General features: G+C 43.7%; 1 protein-coding gene across 2 annotated transcripts in view; it reads right to left on the bottom strand.

The window, feature by feature from the left end:
- DESI2 (desumoylating isopeptidase 2) overlaps positions 1–15,521 on the bottom strand; it is a 126,405-nt gene that overhangs the window by 100,574 nt on the left and 10,310 nt on the right. Inside the window, exon 1 of one of the 2 annotated variants that reach the window (XM_033936494.1) lies at positions 12,076–12,094. The exons of the other annotated variant lie outside the window; for it this stretch is intronic. Coding sequence (XP_033792385.1) covers positions 12,076–12,084 — 9 coding nt within the window. The 5' untranslated portion in view covers positions 12,085–12,094. Of the gene's footprint in view, positions 1–12,075; positions 12,095–15,521 lie in introns of those variants that run through there. 2 annotated transcript variants of the gene reach the window in all.

Raw genomic sequence — 15,521 nt, 5'->3', positions numbered from 1 at the left:
GCGAGCCACCCGCTCGCTGAAAGGCACTGACTCCACAAGCGCGACTCACTCGGCGGCTTGAACACCACCGCGGCGCCCATTGCGCACAGGACAGCCCCAGCGAACAGGCCGCAAAAGTCAGGTCTCTCCCGCCCACGCACAAAAACAAGCGCGCGGGAAAACACCGATTTGAACAACAGTGCCCAAGACACCAAACAGAAAGCCTGAACTGAAAAAAGCACACATTGCAAATGAAAAACTCCCCATACTGCACAGTGTTCACTGCCCTAACAAGGCTTAGAAGATGAGGAAAGCTAGTTGGAAGGCACGCGACCGCACAGCTGCAGGTACTCCAGAACAAGCACAAAACCAACACAAATCTGTAGGTCCAAGACAACTGCAAAACAATATAACCCGCAGGGCAACGCAACAAAGGGATACTCACAGCCAGGCTTACAGGACTGACAGACACCGGCAGACACCGGTTGAGCATCCCTGAGAATGCATAACTGCAAATAGCAAATGGTCTCTTTCTTTTTTTTTTTTTCAAGGAAAAGAAGAAAAATTAGAGACCCAGCTAACCCCTCTATCACTGGAGGGAGGGTGAGGCAGGGACAAGGGGGGGGCCCAAGTGTAACCTCTAAAGCCGGCACCATCCAGCCGGACACCCCTGTCTCACTGAAGAGGGAAACCTCAACAGGAGAAATATAATTGCTGCCTCACTGAAGAGCAAACCTCAACAGGAGAAAATATTTATCCAGCCACAGCCAGAATCCAGGAGCTAGTGGAACAGCGACTTTCCTCTGCTGGGAGATAGAGCATACTGATGAGACAGGAGGAGTGCCAGCCAATAGGACCACCTGTTAATCAGTTTCTCTATCTCCGCCTGCTGGTAGATGTGGGCTATCCCATTGGTCTCTGGATTCATCTGCTGCTGTTGCTAGGGAAGTGCTGTTTATAGAAGAGAGTCTAAATAAAGATTAGGTTCTTACCTCGGTAATCTTTTTTTTTGTAGATGAGTCTAGCGGTCCTGAACGCTAGGGTCTTGTATATGAGCTAGCCAGTTGCTTGCAACTCTACCTCCTTCCCAGGGAGCTGCTCTTGCCCTCTCAGTTTGTACAAAAGCAATCAAGTAGCATTGTAATAAAAGATCTAACTGAAACAAGGGAAACGGGGAAAATCCCCAATACCGCAATACTGTTCTGCTCTGTAACCAACATGGTAATTAACATTATAACATCCAACCTTGTGTACCAAGTACTAACCATGTATAGAGCTCTTATATAAAACTCACTTATAACCATGTATATAGCTACTCATATGTCCTACTATCAAATAGAGACTTTAAACCAGATTGTATCAGCTTGAGGACATTTCTATGCATAATATTTTTATATCCTCTCAGAGAAATCTTAAGGCAGAAGGCAGGTGAAGCCCATTCCTAGGGCAGGACTTCAGGACTACTAGACATCTACAAGAAAGAAGATTACCGAGATGAGAACCTAACCTTTCTTTCTAGTGCAATATGTCTAGTGGTCCTGAATGCTAGGACTGTACCAAAGAAGACCCCCCAAAGACTAGGGTGGGCCTGCTGAGCCTGCCTTCAAAATAGAAGACCCAAAAGTGGTGTCTTTCCTGGATGCTATGTCCACCTTAGAGAACCTGGTAAAAGATAAGGAAGACATGGCTGCCCCTCTCCATCCCAGAAATGTGGTCCTGATTATCTAAAGGACGCTAAAAACCTAAGACGTCTAAACAATGCTGAGCGCGATTCTACGAAAGACAACTATCTTAGACATCCAAATGATGCCTAACTTTAGACGCGTTTTGCAGAATGTTTAATGTTTGCCATCATGTTTAATAACCAAAAGGTTCACTAAAAAATATCATACAAGCACATATATTTTACCAAAACAAACACAAAACAATAAGGAATATACCTAATCATAAACAATAGAATAAAAGTGAAAAAGTGATGGCAACAAAGTAAATACTAGTTCCACACAAGGCAAATTACTACAGATCTACTTACAAAAGTGAAGGAAAGTGTCTCAAAGCACCACACAAAGGATCATACAGTCTTTCATCTTTGATTGTCGTGGTGATGGATTTCTTTCTAAAGATTCTTTAAACCAACACCCAATATACTTGTTAATGGCGGGGGAGCCTGCAGCTCTTTTTAGCTGCTACTAGCTGATGCCCCGGCGTTGCACGGGTATTTAATTATAGCAATAACACTGTAAATGGATTCAAATAAAGATACTTTATAGTGGTGAATGAAATTATTTTTTTACAGCTTAATAAAAAGTACAATATTCAAATTATAATGTGAAATATTTGACAAAATGAATACAATACAACTAACGCAAAACGTGATTATAAACAACATTTTTAGTTTCACCTCCTGGAGCAAGAACATATAAATTCTTGGGTGAACCCAGCCTTGAGCAAGCAACATAGAGTTGTGGGCCGCGAGACCCCCAGAACATATCACCCCAGGTAGTGAGGGATCTGCATACCAAGTTTCGTTCAAATCGGTCAAGCCGTTTTTGAATTACTGTGAGAATGGCAGCTTTTTACATTTTTTCCATTGACATGAATGGGTGAAATCTGATTTTCTGTTTGTAGCTCCGCCCACGTGTGCAGGTGGGCCGCGAGACCCCCAGAACATATCACCCCAGGTAGTGAGGGATCTGCATACCAAGTTTCGTTCAAATCGGTCAAGCCGTTTTTGAATTACTGTGAGAATGGCAGCTTTTTACATTTTTTCCATTGACATGAATGGGTGAAATCTGATTTTCTGTTTGTAGCTCCGCCCACGTGTGCAGGTGGGCCGCGAGACCCCCAGAACATATCACCCCAGGTAGTGAGGGATCTGCATACCAAGTTTCGTTCAAATCGGTCAAGCCGTTTTTGCATGATCGTGGCACATACACACACACATACCTCCGATTTTATATATATAGATTGCTGTTTTCAAGTGCTATAATCACAGTACTGTTGGTTTAAAGAATCTTAAAAAAACAAAAAGAGAAATATTTATAAAATAAATTGAGAATTTTTTTTTTACACAAAGGATTGTTCTGAAAAGCTTAAAGTTAAATTATTGAATAAGCTACGATAGTGTAGTTAAAACTGTGTAGTTAACTGTGAAGGTTTGGTCGATGATAGAAATCCATCACCACAACAATTAAAGGTGAAAGACTATATGATCATTCTGAGGCACTTTCCTTCACTTTTGTAAGTAGATCTTTAGTAATTTGCCTTGTGTGGAACTAGTGTCTTTTTGGGGAAATTGAATTTTTCACATATATTTTTGATTGTTCAACAATGTACATACAGCAACCAAAGGCCCAATTATAACAAGTGTAAATCAATATAGGTGTCAAAAGGGGTAAAAAGGCCCGAGTTCATCCCAGTTGATTTTGAGTAAGATTGAGTCAGATGGAGGCAAAAGAAAAGCAAAAAAAAAAAAAAAAAATAGATGTTTAAAATCCAAGATGGCTGCTACCAGAAAAAAAATATGTACAAAACACGGCCCTTGGAGACCCCCTGAAGGCAAAAAAAATATCACAAGGAAAGAGGTTTTAGAGGGGGAAGGGGAAACACCTAGGTGCTGGGATCAGAAACCCTCAAATTCAACTCTTAAGGGACCCCCCACCGGCTGATTTTCCCCATATGCTTCAATAGCCTTATTATTCACTGTGCCATGTGGTGCCTACCTGGTTCAGCAAAGAATTTCAGCTGGAATCAAGAAAGAAGAAATCTGCCTCACAAATTCACTGGACGAAACTGGTCTTCTGGCTGCCAGTCGTACAGAGGTTAGACTGAACCTCAACACCAGGAAAACTGCGCCGTGAAATGTGTGTGTGGGGGGGGGGGGGGAATACCACACAGCCAGCCCACTGTTTGTTAGTCCTGGTCAAGCCGGGAAGGAGTCCAAACAGCCAGCGCTCAAGCTCCTGACTGAATTAGGGATATGAGCAGTTATGCAGGTGATGACCCCTGAGCTAAAAAAAAAATACCAGGAAGGAGGTGGAGTTGAAAACATGATTGAGTTTTCTGCAAGCAACTTGTTAGTTCAGATAGAAGAACCTAGCATTCAAGGCCACTAGACATTACACTAGAAGTACGTTACACACAATTGCAAATCACTACCAGTTAACTTTATTGGAAGGACCATTATTGGTACTTACAAGCCAATTAGTACCTAACTGAATAAATTCTACAGTATGTATAACCAGCACTATTTTATAACCTGTATGTACAATTTTACATACTAGTTGTGAAATTATATGCACAAATTTATACAATGAGGGTGTTAATGCCATTCATAAAGAACTCAGTCTATGTTTATTTCTCCTACTTTCAAAAACATAATCAGACAAAAGTGTTTCTGTTTAATTTCTTTATTAAATAAATATGAATTGCATAGCCATAAACATTTAAACTAACATATTCTCGGACCACCAGAGGTGAAGTTTTCCAAACAAAATTTTTCTATGGAAAGATTTCTTCACCAATATTCTTCATTAGTCCATTAGCAAAATTTTATAAATAACTTTCTTAGCCATGTTTTAACTAGCAAAAGACCTGGAACAGCTGCAATGAGAGCAAAGGGACTGTAGTTATTTATCAGATGTCTAAGTGCTGACCCTGCTTAGCTCAGTCCTACGAGTTCTAGTACCTGGTTTTATAACAGGGCACTTATCTCTGAAGTCCCAAAAGAAAAAGGACCAAATTACTAGGAGGCGTCTCCTGTGCTTAAATATGAATGATAATAATTATTTGGGGGTTTTTTTATATACCGCCTAACCAAAAATGGTTCTAGACGGTTTACAACAAATAATAACTAGTCATATAGTGAAGAGTAAAATTTAAAAGGAAAATACAATAAAATAGGAACTGATCCTACAGTAGAGAATATGATTTAAAAGGAAAGTACAATTTAAAAGAATGGTTCTAAACAGTTTACAACAAATAAGAACCGATCATACAATAAAAATGCAATTTGGGGTCACGTGATGGCCGGCACCTGATCAGACGCCTGAACGCGGAGCTCCGTCCTTCCTGCACCATTCGGCTCCCCTAGCGCATGCCGCCACCGGTAAATTTGTGCATATTTCGGCTCCTGCAATTCCGGGATCGCTCCCGCTGAGCGGTGGAGCGTCTGGCGCGTGACTCACGGTGGCGGCGCGGGGGATGCCGACTCGAGCCCTGAAGGCCCCAAGAAACAGCGTGGCACCGGTTCTTAAAATGGCGGGGACGCAAACGGAGGCGCCAGCGGACCGCACCTCGGATGAGGTGCTCCAGGTATCCATTCGGAACCTCTCTCAGCTATTAGACGATCAATTGGCCAAGCTGCATGCGTCCATGGAGGAAATCAAAGATGTGCTGGCTGGCCATGCGACGCAGATCCAGCAGGTGGAGGAACGGGTCTCGGCACAAGAAAACAGAGCGGTGGTCGCAGATGGCAGGCTTGACTCCTTGGAGACCCGAGTATGCCAACTGCTCGAGAGAGTGGAGGACCAGGAGAACAGGGCCCGCAGAAAGAATCTCCGTCTGATAGGGCTCCCGGAGTCAGTTAAAGATTCTGAGCTTCTCCACGTGGTGGAAAGATTGCTGCCGAAAGAACTGGGCCTGGCGGAGCAGGCTGGCCCGGTGGTGGTAGAGCGGGTCCATCGTGTTGGTCAACGTCGCGATGGAGACGGACCGGGCCGTCCGAGGCCGGTGCTGGCCAGATTCCATAATTATGCAATCAAAGCGCACCTGTTAGACCTGTTCAAGAAAAATAGATCTCTGTCCTATGAAGGGGCTAAGATTATGCTATTTCAAGATTTCTCCACCAAAGTTGCGGAGCAGCGCAGGGCCCTTACGCCGTATTGCTCGCAGTTGGTCACAAGGGGAATAAGATTTGCATTTCTTTACCCCGCTAAGGTGAGACTAACTCATGAAAATCGGACTTTCACTATGAGCACGGCGGATGAGCTGAAAAAGTTCCTCGAGAAGCTGCCGGCACCTCAGGAGTGCTGATGGGCCTCTGTCGTGTGATTTCTGGTGGTGTTTCTTCTATCAAGTCGTTTTGGTCATCCGACATTGTGGTGCTGACTTTGTCCTGATCACTGATGCTGGGGACCTATGTTTTGCTGCTGCCTGTGTGTCCCGATTGCGTGGCATGACTCCAGTCTATACGGTCTCCTTGAGCTATTGGAAGCCATACCGCTTTGATGCCCATCGGGAGTCGGGGACCTGCACTGCAAGGACTTTTGGCCTCTGGACACTTGGTTTGAGATTATGTTGAGTGCCTGTTTGAGAGATTTGCCAGTTGGTTGTTTATGCAGCTCTCTTTGCACTGTTTTGATGTGTTTTCCATATACCTGGATGTTTTAGCCCTCTAGAGTTTTGTGGGGGTTCTCACTTTAGTTTTCAGTCGGGGGGCTGGGTGGTGGATGGGAGGACGAGAGTGTTCGTGTGAGAAGGGAGAGGGGAATGGAGGTAGTGCTGGGGTTCTGGATGTGTGTGTGGGGATTGTTTGGTGTGAGAATGGTTGAGATGCGTGGGGGACCTGGGGGCAGGGTTGAGGGGATGAGAGAAGTTGGGATTGGGGTGGGAGGGGGGTTTTGGTGGGGCAGGGTGGGGGATGGGATGCACCTAGGGTCTCTGATCAGTAATGTAATGATAATTCAGTGGGTGGCGTGCTGGTTTGGCTGGGAGGCCGGCGCTGCTGCCCCACAGACCTGTTGTCTCTGGGGGGACTTAATTTTTACCAACTGCTATTGTGAGTTCTGTTAAGATTGCCAGTTTCAACATTGATGGCTTGCACTCCCCAGTGAAGCGCAGCAAATTACTTCAATACTGTAAGAAATTAAAAGTAGATGTTTTAATGCTTCAGGAGACTCACCTCAGCGTGACGGAACATGTTAAACTGAAGAGGGATTGGGTAGGGGAAGTAGCTTTTGCTTCATATAACTCCAGACAGCGGGGTGTTGCTCTCCTCTTTCATAAAAAGCATCCTTGTACTATGCACAAGGTGATACAGGACCCTGAGGGGCGATATGTGATCTGGGCAGGAGTTTTCTTGGGGAAGAAATATGTGTTTTGTTCTCTTTATGCACCTAATGTATACTCTCATAGATTTTTTTCTGTATTAGTAGCGGCTTTGACGCCTTTTTCTGAATACCAATTGGTACTAGGTGGGGACTTTAACATCACTGCAGACCCACTTGTTGATTGCAAGCCACCTAAGCCTCGATTGAAAGGAGGCGATCACAAAGGGGTGAACTTTGTGCTACACCAACTGGGTCTGATTGATGTCTGGCGCACACTGCATCCCACTGAATCTGACTTCACTTTTCACTCTCAAGTGCATGATGTTCATAGTCGCTTGGAATACCTGCTGGTGGCTCCTTCTCTGCTGGCGGGTATTCCACGAGTGGTGATTGAAGATGGTGTTTTGTCAGATCACCACTTGGTTTGGCTGGAGCTCATTGATAGGCCGGGGTCCCAGGGGTCGACTACTGGTTGGCGTATGAATCCCACGTTATACGAAGATGATGAGTTTAAGGACTTTCTGGAACAACAATGGGATTTCTTTGTGAACAAAAACCCTGCTTCTGATGTATCAGAGGTGGTATTTTGGGAGGCAAGCAAGGCGGTCTTGCGTGGCAAAATTATTGAATATACTACCCGCAAGCGCAGAGCCCAAGATAAGACACTGTTGGACTTGACACAATGCTTGGCCGCGCTGCGTGGGAGTTTACATGCTCCGGGTGTCACGACAGTTCGATCTCAATATTTTGACCTACATAGGCAAATTAATGATTTATTGGCAGAAAGAGCCCTTAGAGATATCAGATTGTATAAATATCGCCTCCATCGCTGGGGTAACAAAGCGGGGAAACTGCTTGCATCTTTGGTTACCTCAAGGGCTCCGAAGCGCATTATTTCAAGGATTCGGGCGCCTGATGGTAAACATAGAAACATAGAAGATGACGGCAGAAAAGGGCTACAGCCCATCAAGTCTGCCCACTCTGCTTACCCACCCCCTGTCTATGCCCTAATGACCCAATTTCCTTATCTTGACCCTCGTAGGGATCCCACATGGGTATCCCATTTATTCTTAAAGTCTGGCACGCTGTCTGCCTCGATCACCTGCACTGGAAGCTTGTTCCAATGATCAACCACTCTCTCTGTGAAGAAATACTTTCTGGTGTCGCCATGAAATTTTCCGCCCCTGAGTTTGAGCGGGTGCCCTCTTGTGGCCGAGGGTCCCTTGAGAAAGAAAATATCATCGTCCCGTGAGGTACTTAAATGTTTCGATCATGTCTCCCCTCTCCCTACGTTCCTCAAGAGTGTAGAGCTGCAATTTGTTCAGTCTCTCTTTGTACGAGAGACCCTTGAGCTCCGAGATCATCCTGGTGGCCGTCCGTTGAACTGATTCAATTCTGCGCACATCTTTACTGTAATGTGGCCTCCAGAATTGCACACAGTACTCCAGATGAGGTCTCACCATGGCCCTGTACAACGGCATTATGACTTCAGGCTTTCGGCTGACGAAACTTCTATTGATACAACCCAATATCTGCTTTGCCTTAGATGAAGCCTTCTCCACTTGATTGGCAGTTTTCATGTCTGCACTGATGATTACTCCTAAATCTCGTTCTGCTGAAGTCCTAGTTAAAGTTTCTCCGTTCAAGAAGTACGTCCTGCATGGATTTCCGCTTCCGAGGTGCATGACCTTACATTTCTTAGCTTTGAAGCCTAGCTGCCAGGTTGAAGACCAACTTTCCAATGTAAGCAGGTCCTGCACCATATAATTCTGTAAACTGCATTCACTTACTATATTACATAGTTTGGCGTCATCGGCGAATAGTGTTATTTTACCTTGAAGCCCTTGAGTCAGATCCCCTATGAATATGTTGAAAAGGAGTGGAGTAGGTAGAGAGGTAACTGCCCAAGCTGGGATACAGCAGAGTTTTGTTAACTACTATAGGGCGCTATATGATAAGGGGACCTGTGACACAGGACAGAGGACGACTTTCTTTCAAGACCTACAGCTTCCGTCCTTGGGACATGAGCAATGGGAGGTGTTAAATGCCCCGGTGCGAGGGTTGGAAATTCAACAAGCTATTCGAGCCTTAAAATTGGCTAAAGCCCCTGGGCCTGACGGACTGGGTTCTGAATATTATAAGTTGTTGGGGGTACGTGTGGTGGGCCCATTTCAAGCCCTATGTGGGACCCTTAGTAGAGGTGAATTGCCTCCGCATAGACTAACTCACGCCAATATTGTGGTTCTACCGAAACCAGGTCGAGCGGAAGATCAGCTGGGATCCTATAGACCTATTTCTCTGCTCAATCAAGATATCAAGTTGTTTGCTGCTATTATGGCGGCTCGCCTGGGTCGGGTTTTGCCCAATTTAATTCATTCGGACCAGGCAGGTTTTGTGCCGGGCCACTATTCATCTGCTAATGTGCTGAGGGCGCTTTCGGTGCTTCAGAATCCTGGACTTGTTGGGCAACACCCAGGACAGCAGAACGCTCTTATAGTTAGTTTAGACGCGGAAAAAGCGTTCGATAAAGTGTTATAGGATTATCTTTTTTGGGTTCTTCCTCAGTTCGGCATTATGGGGAGCTTTCTGACTGGGATTCGATCATTATACGCTCATCCTACGGCCCAAATCCTGATTAACGGGGAGCTTACCTCTTCTTTTGAACTCGAGAGGGGGACGCGCCAGGGCTGTCCCCTCTCCCCGATGCTTTTTGTCTTGGCTCTAGAGCCTCTTGCGGCTAAGCTCCGTCAGAGCACCGACTTGCGTGGTATTTGGTTGGGTTCCCAGGAATTTAAAATTAATTTGTTTGCGGATGACATGCTCATCTTTCTGGGAGATGCTGAAGAGGGGGTTCCTCGATTAATAGATCTTATACAGAGATTTGGAGCCTTTTCCGGGTTGCTAATTAACTTTGATAAGTCAGAGGCCCTGGGGTCCGCCCCCCGTGTACTCTATGGCATGATCCTTCCTTTCCGCTGCAATGGTCTAAGGGTACGCTCAAATATTTGGGAATATATCTGCATGCAGATCCGGGGGTGGTCTATCGGAAGAATGTACTTGATAAATTGGATGCAGTCCGAGCTCTGTGTAAGAAGTGGATGGAGTTTCCCCTTTCGCTCCTGGGACGCGTTGCCCTTATTAAAATGGTCCTCTTGCCGAAGCTCTTGTATCCACTACAAATGGTGCCCATTTGGATCAAACAGAAAGATGTGCAGGCTTATAGGGGGGGTTGTTTCATCCTTTATATGGCGCTCTCGCCGGGTGAAAATTGGCTATAACAAACTAATTAGGGGGCGCGAGCATGGAGGTGTGAACTTGCCCAATTTGCATCTTTATAATGTTGCTGCTTTGTTGAGATGGGTGCATGAATTATATACAGGAGTGGCCAGGTTCGCCCCGGTTGGATTCTGGTACCTTTTGTCAGCTCCGGTGTCAGTTTTTAACCTCCTGTGGCAAGGGGCGGGACCCTGCCCTTCTATGCTTCGACCCTTACGAATGGCCTGGTGCTAGTGGCGGTCTTCCTTGGGGGGGCGCGATGGGTCCTTCGCCTTTTACGGAATTGGTGGGTAACCCTAAGTTTCCTGCTGGTTCGTTACATGCATTTTTTGCCTCAGTTCGGACGTCTGGGTGCCGCTTTGTGGGGCAGGTTGTTGAGGTGGGGTCGGGATCGGTCCCCTCTTTTCTGGCATGTCGGGACCGCTGGGGCTGGACCGCAGGGTCTATGTTTGCATACCTGCAGATGCGTAGCTATTGTTTGGCGCTCCGTTCGCCGGAGGGCAGCTTGCCCACTTTCAGTTCCTTGGCTCAACAGTTTTTGTCCGCCCCATTGGAATTTAATACGCTATCGGAGTGGTATAAAGTGGGGAGGGAAAGACGATCTGACAGGTTTCTTGATGATATGGCAACGGATTGGACTTCGGCTTTGGGAGAGCAGGTCACTGCTGCTGAATTAGTTTTGTGTTTTCAGGAATGCACCTCAGCCTCCCCTAATGTGAGTTTGCGGGAAGTACACCTGCATATTCTGCACCAATCTTATTTAACGAGAAGTAAGGGACGAACGATGGGGTTATGGCCCGATGACTGCTGCCCCCGTTGTCCGGCCCGTCGGGATACCTTGGTACATCACTTTTTGGAGTGTTCACATGTAGGGCCCCTGTGGATTTTTGTGCTTCGGGAACTGGAGAACGTTATAGGATTATCTATAGACTGGTCTTATAAGACGTTGCTGTTGGGTGTCACAGGTCCCCTGGTGGAAGCGGGTGTTAGCGATCCTGGAAGGCGCTTTCTTTTAGTAGCCTTAGGAATCACAAAGAAACTAATTCTTTGCCACTGGATTGGTACCACGCGGCCAACAGTGCAACAGTGGCGGGCTAATATGTCTCTGATGGCTGGGTGGGAGCGGCAGCACCGCCGGGGGACTGCGAGCTGGAAAGCTAGGACCTATTTGAATTACTGGAGTTCCTTTTAGGGCTGGTTAGAGATCATGGGTGCATGTGGTGGGGGGGAGGGGGTGGAGGGGAGTGTTTCATTCAAAAATTGGATCTGCATGGGGGATGATATGCTGTGGATTTATCTATGATTGTTTATTCTTTACCTGCACCCTTGATTATTGTACATGATGCCCTTCCTGTATGGTCATAATTTGTATTTTCTCGTATGCATTGATCCTTTAATAAACATATTTAAAAAAAAAAAAAAATGCAATTTAAAAGGTGATACATTACATAAAAGCAGCATAGAATTTTAAAAAGAGAAAACCAGTTAAGATACAAATTTTTCAAATAGTTGTTGGGTCTTCAATAATTTTCTAAAATCAAGATAAGATCATAACATAATTTTACCGGAGGGGTAGGACTGAAATTTTTCACATGATTACCATATAAACTTGAACATAAACCTTCCCCCCCCCCCAAAAAAAAAAAAAAAAAAAAAAAAAGGCTGACTTGAATATAAACCAAACTCAGTCTTGCAAGGTTACTATGGGAACAAGTGGCCTAGTGGTTAAAGCCGCTGCCTTAGCACCCTGAAGTTTGAGTTCAATCCCCACCTGCCACATGTGACTGAGCAAATCACAATTCCTCCATTGCTCCAGGTACCACAGTTAAGATTGTGAGCCTGTAGGGACAGATGGGGGAAATATTTAGAAAGTACTTGATTACTATTCAGTGTATTGCAACTGCTCTGGGTGAATCTCTTCACTAAAAGGCAGTAAATAACATAGCAACACTGTGGGAATTTGTGTCAGTTATTTTGAGGTCTGAGACTGCATGGGGTAAGAAAATTGGAGGATTGCTTTTGCCCCAGCATACCACTGGACCAGAAGGGCTTAAGATAGGCCCGGGGAGAGCTCTGTGATGGATTCAAGAGGGAGAAGACTGGAGTATAAAACGAGACCCTCATTTATGGGCCATTTTTGGGTCCAAAAATCTAGGTTTATATTAGCGTATATACCCTCCTAACTACAAAGGAATTCTGCCTCTAGTTTTCAGCAAGACAGTCTACAAGAAAATCAATTCAATGATAATGTAATCTATATGGAAGTGAACGCCCCCCCAAATTGAATTGAGAACTCAAAGAAACCCCAGGACAATGAAGGCATTGCTCTTCCAAGCTTCTATAATCAAGCAGTTATAGTAAAGCAAATGATGGTATAATGTGCTAGGAAGGCGGCCTGATGCATCAGCCAGTATGGATAATTTTTGAACATGCGATATTGTCTCTGTAACTAGAAGCTATTAAGGATCCTGCAATGATTGGACTTGACTTACGAAGTGAGATAGAAGAACTTGACAGGATGCACCTGACAGGATACCCTTATCATACTTGTTAAATGAACAAATTCTGTATAGTTTGTAGCTTTCTTAGTAGATGTTTAGAGCATCCCAGATAAACAATGTTACAATAATCCAATTATGACAGCAATAATGTCTGAACAACCATACAAAACTTTTCCAAATGAAAATACTTCTGAACTCTATGGTTATACATAATCCAAAAACAGATTTTAATAAGAAGATTCGCCTTGTTTCCATATGATAGGTTCTGATCCAAAATAATACCCAAGATTTCAGCAAGTATTCTTAACTTATAAATCATATTGTTCACATTGAAAGGTTTCATAAGTAATCATTTTCTTAGTCCCAATGAAAACAAACTTAGGGCTCCTTTTACTAAGGTGCACTAGCGTTTTTAGCGCACGCAAACCATGCACTAAATGAAAAATACTAATGCAAGCTCTATGGGGGTGTTCGCATTTAGTGCGCATGCTAAAACCGCTAGCGCACCTTAGTAAAAGGAGCCCTTAGTCTTATCACAATCTTCTTTTTTTTTTTAATCAATTTTTAATTATACATCTCAAGCATGAAACTTGTACAGATTTAGTTAGTCAACGAATAGGAAGTAAAAAGAAAAAATCTTGTTAACTAAACATTCTCAAGTTCTCAATTTTTTAATCCAAGTTTTCAACAGAGCAGATTTAAAGGAAATACTAAATCAAATTAGAATACCTTTGAAGAATAAATGCAACTAGCACTGTGTTCAAGAGAGTTTAAATCTTTGAGCTCTCCTTTTAACTCCCTCAAGGCACTTCACAGATAAAAATGCAGTCAGGTGGGATGGTTCAAATAATACATATTTTGTGGATTGATACCTAATTATGCATTTACAGGGATATCTTAGATAGAAAACCCCTCCAAGAATAACACCTGGTTTTAACAACAAAAATTGACGTCTTCGTCTTTGAGTATCTCGCGATACATCAAGAAATATCTGGACTTTTAGGCCCCAAAATTCTTTATGTCTACTTTTGAAGAATAGCTTCAATATCCAGTTTTTATCTGGCAGTAATGCCACGTGTAGAAGGTTCGGCTCTCTCTTTATCTGAAATTTCCAATAAATCTTCTTTTTGAACTTGTTTTAAAGGAACTTCCAAGTCTTATCACAATCTTAAGACAATACGGAATCATGCAAACTGAGATTAGAAAGATACACCCCCTATTTTCAATGATTTCTGTCATGTCAGCAAATGTCAGAATTGGAACAGTAATATCATCCACATATGCAAATATTTGAAAACTAGCTTTTTCTAACTGAAATCCCAATGAAAATATGAAAACTTAAAATAATAGGAAATGAAGGTAACCCCTGTGGGACACTGCAACCAGCAGCTCAATTCCCTTCATCTTAACAATATAGATCTCTTTGTTAGAAAGCCCTTAAACTAATCCAGAACATTATCCGCCAAACCGATAGAATTTGGAATACTCAGCAGCACATTGTGATCCACCATGTCAAAAGTGCTTGAGAGGACGAACTGCACGACAAGAACTTTCTGCCCCCAACTCATCAGAAGTCTGACCTCTGAAACCAAACATATGACATCCTCTCTATACTAAAGTTAATAAGAAATCCCAACTGACAATTAGGCAAATATAAAATTTTTGCAAGTTAATCTGCCAATTGAGTAGTTTACCAAACACGCCAAGAATTACGTAAGCCAAAAGAGAATTGAGGCCACTAGTTTATTAATTAGTTATTGCTGTGTTCAGGTGCCATCAACTCGTGTTCGAGTCTTAGCGACTTGACGAATTACAGATCTAAAAAGAAATCGGTTTTGTGCTAGTCCGGAAAGGTCCTCCAGTTATCCCCATTGTTGTTTTCAACGAGTCCAGCCTTCTGATTACAGGTCACCCTCTTCACCTGATTCCTTTGATCTTCCCAAACATGATGCCCTTCTCCAATGATCTTTCTCTTTTGACGATGTGACCAAAATAAGACAGTTGTAACTTCATCATTTGGGCTTCAAGTGAAGTTATTTTATTTCTTCCATTTGTGCATCGCACATACCTATACAAGCTCTAGGCGACATTACAGAGGAAGGGGTGGAGAGGAGAGAAGCATGTAGAATATTTCATAGAAATTCCTAACTTTACAGATAGGAGCACCATCTATGTAAATGATATCTAAATGAATTAAAGGAATATGTAAAAAGGAATTTAAGGGAGGAACCTTTACACAATAGAATTCAGTTAAAAAAAAGAATAGGGGTAAAAACAATGGAATAAAATTTAAAATAATTCATAAACTGGAAGAAAAAAATTGAAAACCAAAATCAAATAAGCCTGGCAGAAGTCCAATTTCCTGAAGCAGCTCTATTGCTTCAGCATATTTTAAATAATCCCAACAGCAAAAGTCCAAACGGGACAGATATCAGCTCAGGCTTTCTAGCTGCAGCCCCGACTCATAGCTTTCAGGCAGAAGATGCACAGAGATAGAACAATCTAGTGCCGGGCCGCACTGCTCTCGGTGGGGGGCGGATGCTCAAGGGCAGCTCCCATTACTGTATGGGATTCTTTTTATTATAGGAGTAAGAATAGTAGCACCTAAAGAGAGTCTAGAAAAGCACAGAGATAAGGAAGTGGTAATGTCCCATTCAAATATTCTAGTTCTAGTTTTCATGATCCGTGTTGGCCAAGGATCTAATTGACAGTTTGA

Source organism: Geotrypetes seraphini, chromosome 3 (genome assembly GCF_902459505.1).
Source record: "Geotrypetes seraphini chromosome 3, aGeoSer1.1, whole genome shotgun sequence".
NCBI lineage: Eukaryota > Metazoa > Chordata > Amphibia > Gymnophiona > Dermophiidae > Geotrypetes > Geotrypetes seraphini.
This window is presented reverse-complemented; position numbering and strand designations above follow the sequence as displayed.